The sequence below is a fragment of the Rattus rattus genome, chromosome 4 (assembly GCF_011064425.1).
Source record: "Rattus rattus isolate New Zealand chromosome 4, Rrattus_CSIRO_v1, whole genome shotgun sequence".
NCBI lineage: Eukaryota > Metazoa > Chordata > Mammalia > Rodentia > Muridae > Rattus > Rattus rattus.
Genome location: NC_046157.1, coordinates 18,751,087 through 18,764,953, shown reverse-complemented (window position 1 = coordinate 18,764,953; position 13,867 = coordinate 18,751,087). Strand labels below are relative to the sequence as shown.

At 45.6% G+C, this 13,867-nt stretch overlaps 1 protein-coding gene across 1 annotated transcript; it reads left to right on the top strand.

The window, feature by feature from the left end:
- The first annotated feature begins 270 nt into the window (after positions 1–270).
- Umps (uridine monophosphate synthetase) lies at positions 271–11,008 on the top strand. The gene is made up of 6 exons (XM_032900149.1): positions 271–1,114; positions 4,147–4,300; positions 5,917–6,588; positions 7,752–7,927; positions 8,926–9,040; positions 10,678–11,008. The coding sequence occupies exons 1-6, from the start codon at positions 959–961 to the stop codon at positions 10,848–10,850; spliced, it is 1,446 nt and encodes a 481-aa protein (XP_032756040.1). The 5' UTR covers positions 271–958; the 3' UTR covers positions 10,851–11,008.
- The last annotated feature ends 2,859 nt before the right edge of the window (positions 11,009–13,867 follow it).

Genomic DNA, 13,867 nt, shown 5'->3' with positions numbered 1-13,867 from the left:
TATAGTGAAGTCTAGGTCAGGCAGGGCTACATAGGGAAACCCTGTTTCAAACACAAAACAAACACAGGAACATATGGAAAACAGGGATTCTCCCACTGGGAGTTCAATACAATCTCTTTAGAGAAAACAAAGAAGACAAAATTGAATCTCACAGTCAGTTTGATAAGTAGCATTTCTTTAAAATAGGAAAATACAGTCTTAAGGGATTGTTGTTATTATTGAAAAGGGCTTATTATTATTATTATTATTATTATTGACAGAGACTCACTAGATACCTAAGTCAGCCTTGAACTTGGAATTTTCATGCTTTAGATTCCTAAGTAGCTAGGACTACAGGAGTTCACATAACCAGCTAAGGGATTTGTAAACCAAATATGCCTGGGTTTTCAAACTGCCCAACATTATCCTTCCAGTTACCTGACACTGTCAGTTCATCCTCCCCAGCTCTCTCCACACCCTTCTTCATCCTGTACACTTCAAGTGGTCTAAAGGAAGTAAGCACACGTTTCTTTGGCAGCCCGTGAATGCACAATGACCAGCTTTTATATTTCTACGTGCAAATTACTGTGAAACTCTCCCACGCCAACTGCTGTGAAGAAGTTAATACAAGAAGGTAGTCACAGGCTCTGTCTTAGAGGATTTCTATTTTATGGAAAGAAACCCTGAGAGAGTAGGGAAGTGGTTGTTAATAGTGACTGTATCGGATAAAGACGCTCTAAGCTATAAACAAAACAAAACAAAAAACCAAAATGAACGGAGCCTACTGACTCCTTCGGGAAAAATCAGGCTTCAATCTTGGTGTCAGGTTTTAAAACCCAGCTCTCCAACCAGGAAGCATCTAGCACACGCAAAGAACCCCCCGGCCCAGGCCGGAAAGGGTGGCGGAAGAGGCGGGGCTTCTGGGTGACGTCACGAGCTCCAAGCCCCTCGGCTTCCAGAGCGAGCTGAGCGCGCGAGGATGGAGGTCGCTCGCCAAGCCCTGGGCCCCTTGGTCACCGAGCTGTATGACGTGCAGGCTTTCAAGTTCGGGAGCTTCGTGCTGAAGAGCGGGCTCTCCTCCCCAGTCTACATCGACCTGCGGGGCATCGTGTCACGCCCGCGTCTTCTCAGTCAGGTACCAGCCCCGAGGGACCGGATGGCTCCGGGTGGCGGGAAAGGAGAGCCGGAGATGGCGGGGAGTAGCCGGAATCGGGGGCGAGAGAGGACCACAGACCAGGCAGGCAAGCCCACCCTACTGCTGGTCTGGAGAGTGTGGAGGAGCGTGGGGACCGGGAGCCTTCGGATTCTTTGGGACCTTGTTTCTAGACCGATCGATAAGGACACGTGCTTTGCGAGAGTCAGGGTGTCTTGTGTGCTCTGACCAGCGTAGAAGTCCTTGAATGAATTCTGTGTACTTAACCTTCAGAAAGTGAGAATTAGTGAGGAAAGGGAAAGGCGGGAGGGTGGAGAAGTTAGTAGCTGGGTCAGAGGACTCAATTTGATACTGTATGGCCAGTAGCTAGAAATTAAAGCCATATGGTGGACACCAAAAAGGCAGATTTTTGGGGTGGGGGTTGTTGGTGAGGGTTAAGTGAACACTTAGAGGTTTCTAACCTGATGCTTCTCAGACCTCGAGTCGGTTGTACGTGGTCACCGCCAAGTCGACCGTGAGCTAATGCTTTCTAGCGTAACAAGCTGCTAGCCGAGATGAATGCATTTCACTTAGAACGAAAGAGTGGAAATGACTGGAAGTGTTGCTAGCAGCTCCGTGTGAATATTGAACATTGTGAAGTTTTTATTCCGTTTATCCTGGGTGTGTGTGTGTGCAACGCTACACTTTCCAAGGTCAGACAACTTGCAGGAGTGTGTTCTCTCCCTCCATCTTGAGGGTTGAAGGGATTGAACTTAGGTGGTCAGGCCAAGCAGAAAACACCTTTACCAGAAGAGCCAGTGTGAGAATTGTTAATAAAGCACTGGGGCTGGAGGCAGGAGTTAAAGGTCATCACAGTCCCTCTGCCAAGTCAGCTTGACGCCAGCCTGGGCTAAACAAGAATTTGGCTCAAAGGCAGACAAACTAATGGAATGGTTAAAAGTTACTAGCGGCCACTTTGTTGGTTGGTGTAACTGTAGAATATTTCCATCTTTGCAGAGGTCTATCAAGACATATGTATTTAGCCACGTTTGGTGGGGTCCGCAGGAAACTGAAGCAGGAGAATTGTGAGTTTGAGGTCAGCCTGAGTACACAGGAAGACCCTGTTTCCAAAAAACCAACCCCTCTCCCCCAGATGCGTACTTAAAGTTTGTTTCTTGGGTACCCATTTTGCCTAATTGTAAGTAGACTGAAACCCTGATTGACATGGCTTGAACTGTTAGCTTTTCGCCATCTGGATTTTTACTATAATTAGGAACTGTATTACCAAGAACTAGTTAAAATTTTAAAGAGGCCTCAGCTCCGGGAAAAAAAATTTTTTTAAAAGAGGTTTATGTAAATAGGTGCTCTCAATATATACCCCCCCCCAAAAAAAAGCAATAGATTATATACTTCTAACTTCCTAGGAATAAGTGATAATTGACTGGTTGTGTATACACATAAACAACTGGAAGGAAACTATAGTATTTATCTCACTAAGAACCAAGTCCCCAAATCTCCTCTTATTCTCGAATGATTTGTGGGTTTGTTTTAGGCATATGCTCATGTCAATGATAGTCCAAGAGTGTCTAGCAGACTTAAGATCATGAAATGTATTTAGCTTGGTAATCTTAAATTTCAGTCTCTATACATCCTGGTTTAGGTACGTGCAAAGAAGCATGGCAGATCAGGAAAGCCTGCAGGAAGAAGTCTGTATTGTAGTGTGATACTGTGCACATAGAGGAGTGATAATATATATTTGAGAAAACACACTTTCCAATCTCCATAGTCTTGTGTGTGTGTGCGAGCTTGTGGATAGGGTTGGCTGTAAGTACAGCAGGCAAACGCTCTGTCACTCAACTACCCCTAGTACCTGCCTTCTAGAACAGTTCTGGGACTGTTCATGATTTTAGTATTAGAAATTACACACTTTGCAACTTAAAAATAGTCACACGCTTTTCAAAACACAGAAGAAGCTAGGCATGAGAAGAACGTGCCCATAATCCCAGCACCTGGGAAGCTGATGAGGCAGGAGCATCAACATGAGTTTGAGGCCAGTGTTGATACTTTAAAACCACAAAAGTAGATGGCTGGTGCGATGACTCAGTGGTTAGAGCACTGACTGCTCTTCCAGAGGTCCCGAGTTCAAATCCCAGCAACCACATGGTGGCTCACAACCATCTGTAATGGGATCCAATGCCTGCTTCTGGTGTGTTGGAAAACAGCTAGTCTGAGGATGAGCTTCAATGTATCCATATACATAAAATAAATCTAAAAAAAAATAAGCTCTCTCTCCCACCCACCCCAAGAGTAAGTGATGGATGTACAATTAATAAAGTATTTTAAAGAGCTAAATGGTTTATGAAGCAACTGTGAGCCTTTAAAAATTTATTTTAAAATAAGGTAGTGTTGGATGGGAGTGTGCATTCTAACATTACAATCCAATTGACTTGCCTGGTGGAAGTGGTGTACGCCTTTAGTCGCAGTGGTTAGGAGGCAGAGGCGGGTGGAACTCCGAGTTTGAGGCCAACCTGGTCTACAGAGCAAGTTCTAGGACAGCCAAGGCTATAGAGAAACCCTGTCTTGGTCACCCTTCCCTGCCCTTCAAAAAGTGATTTCTGTGGAAAAGATGGGATGTACTTCACACAGTAGGCTCCACACCTAGGAAAGATTCATGAGGGAGCTGTTACCCTAGAGATTCAAGGCATGATGGAACTCTGCACAGCGTCCTTGGTCTTCAGAGTGCAGTGTCTTTCCTGAGACATTTCGTGTTGCCCTCCTGTAGGTCCTGAATCTAGTGGAGCAGGTTCATGGTGTTTATGTTTGCATGCCAGGTTGTAAGATTGTTGTGATGGGTCTAAATCTCTCCTGAGCTTAGATACTCATATGGTAAATTGTTAGGAATGATCCACTTATATTTTAGGATTTAACTTTAAAACATCTCCTGGGGGCATGTATTTCCATTTCTGAGATGCTGTTGGGCGTGGTTCACGTATCGTTTGAAGTAATGGAAAGTGTGTGTGTTCCTTTTCTTACAGGTCGCAGACATTTTATTCCAAACTGCCAGGAATGCCGGGATCAGTTTTGACAGTGTGTGTGGAGTTCCTTATACAGCGTTACCGCTAGCAACAGTTATCTGTTCAGCCAATCATATTCCCATGCTCATTAGGAGGAAGGAAACAAAGGATTATGGTAAAATAAAAATAGCATAAGCCTCAAGTTAATATGTAACCTGTCTTGAAGAGTAAGATTCCTTATAAAACTACATAAACACCTTGGGAACGCTTTTTTTTGGTGGGGGGAGGGGGGAGTCCATGTCGGGTGTGTTTTTTTTTTTTTAAACCTGAAAATCAATCTAAAAATATGAGGGCTGAGTTATTACTTAATGATATTAGAGAATTAATGAGATCTTTGTTTATTCTGACATGGTGGTGCTTTGTTAGTTTTTAAAAAGAGATCTTTTAAGATAAACTCTGTAATATCTTGGTTTCGCTTCTGAGAGTTGTGAGAGGACAGTGAGAGAGTTCAGTGGGTAGAGGAGCCTGCAGCTAACTCTGACCCAAGCGTGGGTGCTGGGTCCCATGTGGTAGAAGGAGCGAGCCTACTGCTGCAGGCCATCCTCTCCATGTGTGCCCACACAGCCATAGCATTGGGGAGGGGTAAGGATATAAACACTGGCCACGGGTCTCTGAGTGGTGAGCTTATTATAATAGCGTGAAGCTAAAAGTAAGTTACCTGCCCATAGGAATGTGGTTGTGTTTCCTGGCATGTTCGCAAATGTTCAGGAAGCTCATTATCAGTGTGCTGCAAGTGCTCTGTCTTACTTCAGCCCAAGCAGATTTAGTTAAGCTATGGGAAAGGTGATTCCTCCAGTAAGCCCAAAATGTCTACCAAAATAATACATATTAGAGAACGTAAAATTGAGTCTCAGAAAATGAATATGAAGTCTAGAGCCTGAGTTACTTATATTTTATAGATTGTAGTGGTGCTTAAGAGTGGAAAAGTCTCATAGATTGGATAATTCATTGTCGTTATGGTGTGCAAGAAGTTGTGAGCTGTTTCCCATCTGAGTTTAGTTTATGAGTATGAGTGTTTTACCTGCACGTATGTATGTGTGCCATGTGCATGCAGTGCCAGCAGAGGCTATTAGAGGGCATTAGGGTCCCTGGAACTGCCCTATGGGTGCTGGGAACCGAACCTGGTTCTCTGTAAGAGCAGCAGTGCTCTTAAGCCACTGAGCCTTCTGCCTGACCCTTCCTTCATTTGACGCAGGGTTTTGTTGTAGATCTGTGACTGGCCTGCGTGGCCTAGGCTGACAGGCCTGCTGCAGCCTTACAGTTACAGCCTCCTAAGCACAAAGATAGCAGGCGTGTGCCACTTGCCTTTAAATTGCTTTTTTAAAAAAGCAAATTGTTCAGCTGGTCATGCGTGGTAAACTTACAATCAATATAGATGGGAAAGGAATGATTTTATTGATAATGGTGACTTATTCCATCTTTCATTACTGTATAAGTAATCTTGTTTTAAGAAACTCCATATTGTTCAGGGACCAGAATGAGTTGTTACTTACACAGTGAAGTAATTTGTTTTACTCTAATAATTATTCTGCATTTAATTGACATTTTAGAGATCCAGAGGATAGTGAACAAAACAATTGTGGCCCATTGAATGATCAAAGTAAATGTTCACAAGTAAGATTTAAATAGTCTTAACTCTTTATAAGTTCATAGCAAGTGCAGACTCAGGATACATCTTGTGCTAGCTGGAATATCTTACCTATTTTTTCAACAGAAGCTTTTCTTCTCTAGGTACTAAGCGCCTTGTAGAAGGAGAGATTAATCCGGGGCAGACCTGTCTGGTCATCGAGGATGTCGTCACCAGTGGGGCCAGCGTTTTGGAAACTGTTGAAGTTCTTCAGAAGGAGGGTCTAAAGGTGACTGATGCCATCGTGCTGTTGGACCGCGAGCAGGGAGGCAAGGACAAGCTGCAGGCTCAGGGCATCCGTCTCCACTCTGTGTGCACGTTGTCGGAAATGCTGGAGATCCTCGAGCAGCAGAAAAAGATCGATGCTGAGATGGTCGGGAGAGTGAAGAGGTTCATTCAGGAGAATGTGTTCACAGCAGCTAACCATAATGGCGTTCCCCCTCCCGAGAAGAAAGCATGCAAGGAACTGAGCTTTGGCGCCCGAGCAGAGCTGCCTGGAGTCCACCCACTTGCCTCAAAGCTTCTCACGCTCATGCAGAAGAAGGAGACCAATCTGTGTCTGTCTGCTGACGTGTCGGAGGCCAGAGAGCTGCTGCAGCTAGCCGATGCCCTGGGACCCAGCATCTGCATGCTCAAAACTCATGTCGATATTCTGAACGATTTTACTCTGGATGTGATGGAGGAGTTGACAACCCTGGCAAAACGCCATGAGTTCTTAATATTTGAAGACAGGAAATTTGCTGATATAGGAAACACAGTTAAAAAGCAATATGAAAGTAAGTGGTTCAGAAATGCGCTGGCCGAAGGGAAGGTGTATCGGCTCACATGAGAGTCAGCCGCTGGCCTTGCTTCTCTCCGTGTCTTGGCCGTGTTCTCCATTCTTTCTTTGTTGACCTGTTCCTCAGCTAGGGAATTCCACGCCTCACTCTTACCTCTGTGTAAACTCCCTTCATTAGCTGGCCTGGGGAATATACCTGCTCCCGCCGCTACTCGGTCGAACTCTGTTTAGCCATTGTGGACTGAGAATCCTGTAAATTCCCATAAAGAAAATGGGTGAGCTGCTATCAGAAGGTGTCTGAGTTCTGGGCAGGCCAAACAAAATGTATTGGCGCTGGCTGAAAATTGCCAGTATAGGAAAGAATAGAGAAGAAGTATAAAGTACTACTTAGCAGAATGTGTTGATGTTCTTGTTCCCCATGTTGGGTTTTAATATCAGACAGGCAGAGGAGCTGACAAGGCCTGGGGAATGCTTAGTCCTCTTATACCTGTTTCTCTTGCAGATTTCTGCCCTTAGAAACAAATGGCCGTAGTTTGTACTGTGTGGGTCCGATGTGTTTTCACTGCTCTGTAGAACTCTGTAACTACATGGTTTCTTTTTTACTGAATGCTGCACCTAATTTTTTTCTTTCAAGTAGAATTATCTGCTACCTCATGTACTAATAATGCTGTCCTACCAGGACTACATTGCTTAGCTTACTGGCTAAAGAGTTAAATTTATATGACCTTTCTTTATGCTTGTGTGTTCATCTTTCAAAGATCTGCATTTTTACCGTCTGTTAAAAGTGTAGAGAGTTGCCTGTAAGATTGGGACAGCCAAGGAAACCTGTAGAGCATACAGTTGCTGAGTGATCTGTATAGGGTGGAAACGCTCGTCTTGAAGAGAATTTCGGGACGTCACACTACTTGAGCTCTGTGAATGTCCATCTTCATAGCAGTCCCTCTGTAATGGCAGAGGCTTGATCAGTGGTCTAAATCTGCGGAAAAGTAACAGCCCGTCAAGCGCAGCACTTTTTGCAAGGATTTTTCCTCACTGTGACGTAGCTACCAGATGGAACCATGGGTCTACTGATAAGGTGCTCGACTCTGACTTGTTAGTAGATTTCATACCATAGTTTTGAATCTTTGAAAATTGGCAAATATCTTTTTCATTTCTCCTCAGGTGGCATCTTTAAAATAGCTTCCTGGGCAGACGTAGTGAATGCCCACGTGGTGCCAGGCTCAGGAGTTGTGAAGGGCTTACAGGAAGTGGGTCTGCCTTTACATCGAGCCTGCCTGCTCATTGCAGAAATGAGCTCTGCTGGCTCCTTGGCCACTGGAGACTACACCAAAGCAGCAGTAAGTGATGGGGTGCGGGGTGCTGGGTGACCGGAGACTCAGTCTGTCTGTACTGTCTGTTCCAGGGCAGGGAAACACCGTCTTCTGAGGCCCGAGGCAGCCATGGCCTCATCCCATCCCCTCCTCACTCCAGCTAGTCTGGCAGTTTATTAGCACCAGTTGAGCATTTTGATCTTGTAGCGGGTGGAGGGCTTGAATCGTACTCCGGGCCACTTGGACATAGCCCTGTGTTTGTTTTCTCATCTTGAGACAAAACTGAAGATAAAGGTTGAATTTTAAGTGTTGTCCTGTGGTAAATTCTAGTTGGATAGTCATCTAGGAAATGAATAAATGATATTGATAGATACTTAATGTTCTTTATACAGTAATGTTCTTTATACAGTGCTTTGCCTGCATATCTCTGTCTGTGTACCACATGTGTTCCTAGTGCCCACAGAAGCCAGTAGAGGGCATGGGATTCCCTGGAACTGAAGTTACAGATGGTCGTGAGCCACCATGTGGGTGCTAGGAATTGAACTTGAGGAGTAAGCAGTACTCTTAACTGTTGAGCCGTCTGTCTATATCTAGCCCTCTATGGTAAATTTAGAACCCTGACTGGACCATAAATACTGGCTTCCTACGGCAAAGGTCTGGGGGTGAGGTCTGACTCAAGATTAAGCTGTCCCTTCTGGTGGTAGTAGCTGGTGGCAAGGCTGACGTGTGCCTGTGAGGAAATAGCATGGGAATGAGGCCAGTGAGGAGCAGATGCCAAAGAGAAAGTGCTGGAAGAGTGTTGCTTAGGTCTTGACGGCTGCTCTGTCTATGATGGTACACATCTCAAATCCTTCTTCCCAGGAGGGGAGTCATCAGGCACTGACACAGGAAAGAACTACGCAGCATCTTGTCTGATGCGTGTTCTGTCAGTTCTGATCTTTTCATTGGCTCCTTGGACAAAGGGGGTCATCTCAGGACCTTAGTTACTGTGTTCTTGTAATAACTGCCCACTGTGTCCCATTTAGGTTGGGATGGCCGAGGAGCACTGTGAGTTTGTCATTGGCTTTATTTCTGGCTCCCGAGTAAGCATGAAACCGGAGTTTCTTCACTTGACCCCAGGAGTTCAGTTAGAGACAGGAGGTGAGTATGCTCCCTAGCCGAGTCCAACCCCTCTTGGGGGGTCGCGTATCAGTTATGAAGTAGCGATGAAGTAATTTTATGGTTGGGGAGGCGGGGTCACCATCTTTAGCACTAGGAAGGTTGAGAACCATTGATCTAGAGCAGTGAGCCTCTTGACCTGGTAATAGTGTGTACTGTGTAAGACAGTTTGACTTTAGGATTGAAGGCTACTTTTGAGATGGACCGTGGAGAGATCTGCCTAATTTAACTCGGCCTCCCAAATGCTGGGGCTAAAGGCATGTGCCATCATGCTGGCTAGAAACCTGATATTTGGGGTTAGCATTTCCTATTTGTGCTCTGAGTGTACCACCCAAAGGATGCATTCTGTGTCCCAGCAGATCTGCAAAACCATTAGCTAAACAGACGATTGTCAGCAGTTTTGATGTGCCAGCGCCTGGCTGTGGTTCTTAAACTTGCTGCCATCTCAAATGCAGTTGAAAAGGAGCAAGCCAGGATGTAAAACAGGCACCGATAAGGGTTGGATGTAGTTCTAAACCGTGTGTGCTTAGCTGACACAGGCTCTGGGTTTAGTTTCCAGGACCTCACCTCTGCCTGCCAACAAAAGTGTAACTGTCCTGCAGGACAGGTAAAGGACAGGTCCCTGGAGGTGGATTGGTCGTTGCTCAGGGGTGTAGCTGAGCTGGTAGTTTTATGTCTGTTGAGTATTTCTAGGAATCTCTTCTAGATCAGAAGGTCTTTTAAGATGAGTAGACCTCTGGTCCCTCAGCTCTACACAGATGATAGCATTGAAGAAGTGGGTACTGTGCCAGATGTGTCGAGGTGTAAAAGGACTGATTTCTCCAGCCCTGAATTATTAGGGTTATTTTATATAGTATTTGCCAGTTGGGGGGGGGGAGCCCCGCCTTTTGTTTGGAGTTACTTTATACACTCAAATTTTATACACTATGGAGTAGATAGACTTCCACACACTAAGTGGCCTTGGAAGTCAACAGCTCTCAGTAACTTTTTAAACTGCTGTTTTAGCTCTGGCCATCCTAGAACATATTGTGTAGACCAGGCTAGCCTCAAACTCACAGAGATCCACCTGCTTCTGCCTCCCCAAGTGCTAGGATTAAAGGTGTGTACTACCATACCCAGCCTCAGAGTAAACTACTTTTAATCTCATCTTCTTGATCTGTCAAATGTATGGATTTATACTGACCTTAAAATAGTGGGACAGCATGGAGATGGTATGAATATTATTATATCTACTTAGCATACGACCTCCACACAAAGCAAGCTGCATTGGACTGCTACATAAGGCTCTGCAATTCTTTCACTGGATAGCACGTTAGGACCCAGGCTTTTAAGAATTGAAAAATCCATTTAACACAATGTTTCTAGAAAAACAGATATCATTAATAAAATGCCACTTTCCAGGCGCGGGACCCTGGGCCTTTAATACTGGGATTGGAGAGGCAGGCAGATTTCTGAGTTCAAGGCCAGCTTGGTTTACATTGTTTCCGAAAACAAAGGGTTATAGCTGAGAACTTGATGGGATTGTAGTAGAAATGGTTGTGAATAATGAGGTGTATTATATAGTAAATGCTCTCTGGAATGAGCTTGCCTCATGTTAAATAGCTTTTGTTTCTCCACAGGGGATCACCTTGGCCAGCAGTACAATAGTCCCCTAGAAGTGGTTGGTAAACGAGGTTCTGATGTCATCATTGTGGGCCGGGGAATACTCGCAGCAGCAAACCGCCTGGAAGCAGCTGAGATGTACAGAAAAGCTGCCTGGGAAGCTTATTTGAGTAGGCTTGCCGTCCAGTGAGAAGGCGCTGAACGTGGGTGGTAGCCCAAAGTCGCTGGCTTCAAAGCATGGTGCTCAGGGTCCTGCACAGGGTTCGTGAGAGACAGACTGCAGCACCGTGGTGTGTCTTTAACTTGTAACCACTGCACTGTACTGTAACGAGCTCTTTAAAGCTTTCATGGAGACTGGTGTTTGTTTGGCATCCACCACCTTTGGGCTGGATTGCTTAATTCTTTTAACTCCAGTGAGACTCGGTCACAGACATCTAATGTTAGCTGCTTACCTCCTTCAGGGCCGTGAAGCTGGATCCTTAAATGGATCGGTTGTTCTAGTTCCTTCTACTCAGCAATCAGTGTAGACAGTCAGTCACAGCTTCCTTCTGCCTCTAAGAAAATGGTAGTACCAGTTCCCCACTGTATTAATGTGCTTGCTGACGGGCTGGGGGCTCGTAATGAATGGCTCGGTGGTTAAGAGCACCGTTGCTCTCACAGGATCCGCATTTGGTCCCCAGCACTCACGTGGTGGCTCACAACCACCTGTGACTCCAATTCCAGAGGATCCCGTTCCCTCTTCCAGCTTCCCGGGGCTACGTGCATGTGAAGCACCTTTACGTTTATTAAAAAAGCCTCTGCCAGTGCTAACGGAGAATTTTAGCACAGAAATGTTTGCTCAGCAGACCGAGAAATTGGATGGCTCCAGCAGTGTGATCTGATCGCTGTTTCACACATAAAACGCTTTGCCCATTGCAGGTGGAGTTCACAGCTCCTCCTTTGGTTCACATGCTTACCAAGCAAGGCACCATCACCCTAGTGTCTACCCTCCACACATCATGGTACCTTAAGTTCTTATTCCTGCCAAAAGCAAAGATCCTTTAGCATTCAGCAGGTGGCTGTATGTAAATAGTGTAGACTTGAGAAGACTGGTGAGTACCAGATGGAACGGTCTAAGAATGTAGCCTGCTACTTCCTTAGCACCGAGCCAGGACAGCACCCAGACTACACATCTGTAAGGTTGGCAGCTGCACACACTCAGTAAGTACCCTGCGTCCTGTAGAAAAGTGGAATCAGAGTCGCTCCAGTGCTTGAAGGAGTCTGTGCAGCATGAGCCCATCAACTAAAAGCACGAGTCTCAGGGTGGGTTTGAACCAGTGTCTGAGAAAAGCTGTCAGGATCTAAGGGAACTTCCCTTCTACGTGTTAGCTTAGTCTCCAACAGTTATGTGGCTCCGGGAGTCAAAGGGACCTTTCAGTTGTAAGATGCAGACCTGAACTGAGGCCCTGAAGTCCAGTGCACGGGCTTTAGAGCAGTCTTTTAGGGGCCAAAAGGAAAAGTGCGTTAGCACAATGCATTGGGCCCTGTGCTGTTAATTCAGATCAGCATTTGGGGAAATAGGAAAGAGTCCTCTTAAGGACAGACCTACTGTATCTGTTCTACCCATTAAAACTACAGGACCTTTGGCCAGGTCAGTTCATCTTAATGTTAAACGCTGTCTGCTTTTCCAGATGACTGGGCATGGCAGTTTCATAATTAACAATTTATCCAAGAAAATGGCTTTGTCACTGGAGATGCCTCCCATGTTTACCCCATAAACACGATGTTCCCCAGTGTTATCTTAATTACTCCTGTCACAGTGGCCTTCCTGTTTGTCTGTAAGCAAAACCCAGACTACCATGAGAACATATTTATGTCCCACTGAAGGTGGCCGTTCTGTGAGTTCCTCTTGTAAGTTCCTCTTCACGTTCCTGAGTTCCCTTCTGCGGTCCATCAGTGTGCCAGATGGTTTTTGTCAGTGTGACACAGATGTATCTGGGAAGAGGGAATCTTAGGAGAAAATGTCCTGTAAGGCTGCACTGTGGACACTCCTGTGAGGGCATTTTCTTTAGTAATTGATGTGGGATGGAAGAGCCCAGTCCCCAGTGGGCAGTGTCAGCCCTATTCAGATAGTCTTGAATTATACAGTGAAGGCCAGGCAAGCCACTAAGAACATCCTCCATCGTCTTCGGCCTCTGCTTCAGCTCTCACCGTGAGGTTCCTTCCCCTGACTTCCTCAGTGATGGGTGGGACCTGAAGATCACAAGCTGAAATGAACCCCTTCCTTTACAACATGCTTTTGGTCACAGTAGAAACCTACGGTTGTATAAGAACAGACCACTGTTAGTTTTGGTAGTAGTCTCGGGATTGGGAGCTTGATAGGATACACGTTGGCAGTAACCCATTTTGGCAAGTTTACTCTTGAGAAATGATCTTGTCAATTATAGTTCAGCCTCGCCTTGGACTCAAGGTGGGGATTACGGGTGTGTATACCAAGCAGCCTCATCTCAGCATTTCAGAGTACCTGCCTTACTGGTACTTGCTAGAATTCATTTCACTTTGCTCCAACAAAGGGTACCATGGTGCAGAACTTCTAATGATGGAAACTTTAAACATAAGGAAGCTATTCAGGCCTTACATGGTGATACACACTTCACACTGAATTATCTGTTGCTGTAGCCCTGACTGGAACTAGCTGGCTTAGAACTCTTAGCCAACTGCCTGCCTTAGCCACCCGAGTCCTGGGGTTAAAGGCCTATGCTACCGCACTAGGCAGAGTTCTTTTCAAATGCTGGTTTTGTTTCTCCAGTTCAGGCATACATATATATGCATTAAAAGGGCTGCGAATGGACTGGAGAAGTGGCTCAGGGTTAAGAGCACTGGCTGTCCCTCCAGAGAACCCAGGTTCAATTCCTACAAGTTTTTGGACAAGCAGGTAATGCCATCCTCTCAATCCTGACAACTGTAGTTTAATCCCTGCAACCCTGGTGAAATGAAAACCAATACCCATGGACACTCTGACTTCATGTGCAGGCCATGGCACCCCACTTCATACACAAGATAACAGTTAAGACCCCTGGTGCCAACCTCTGGCCTATACATACTTGCATGCGCAAACACAGCCAGCTTTTCCAAATGTCAGAAAAACTTGGTCTTCACTAGCCTTACTAGACCAGACCAAGTTGGGTGGGGTGGGGGGTGGGTCTCCAATAGGATCCAGCTTCTGAC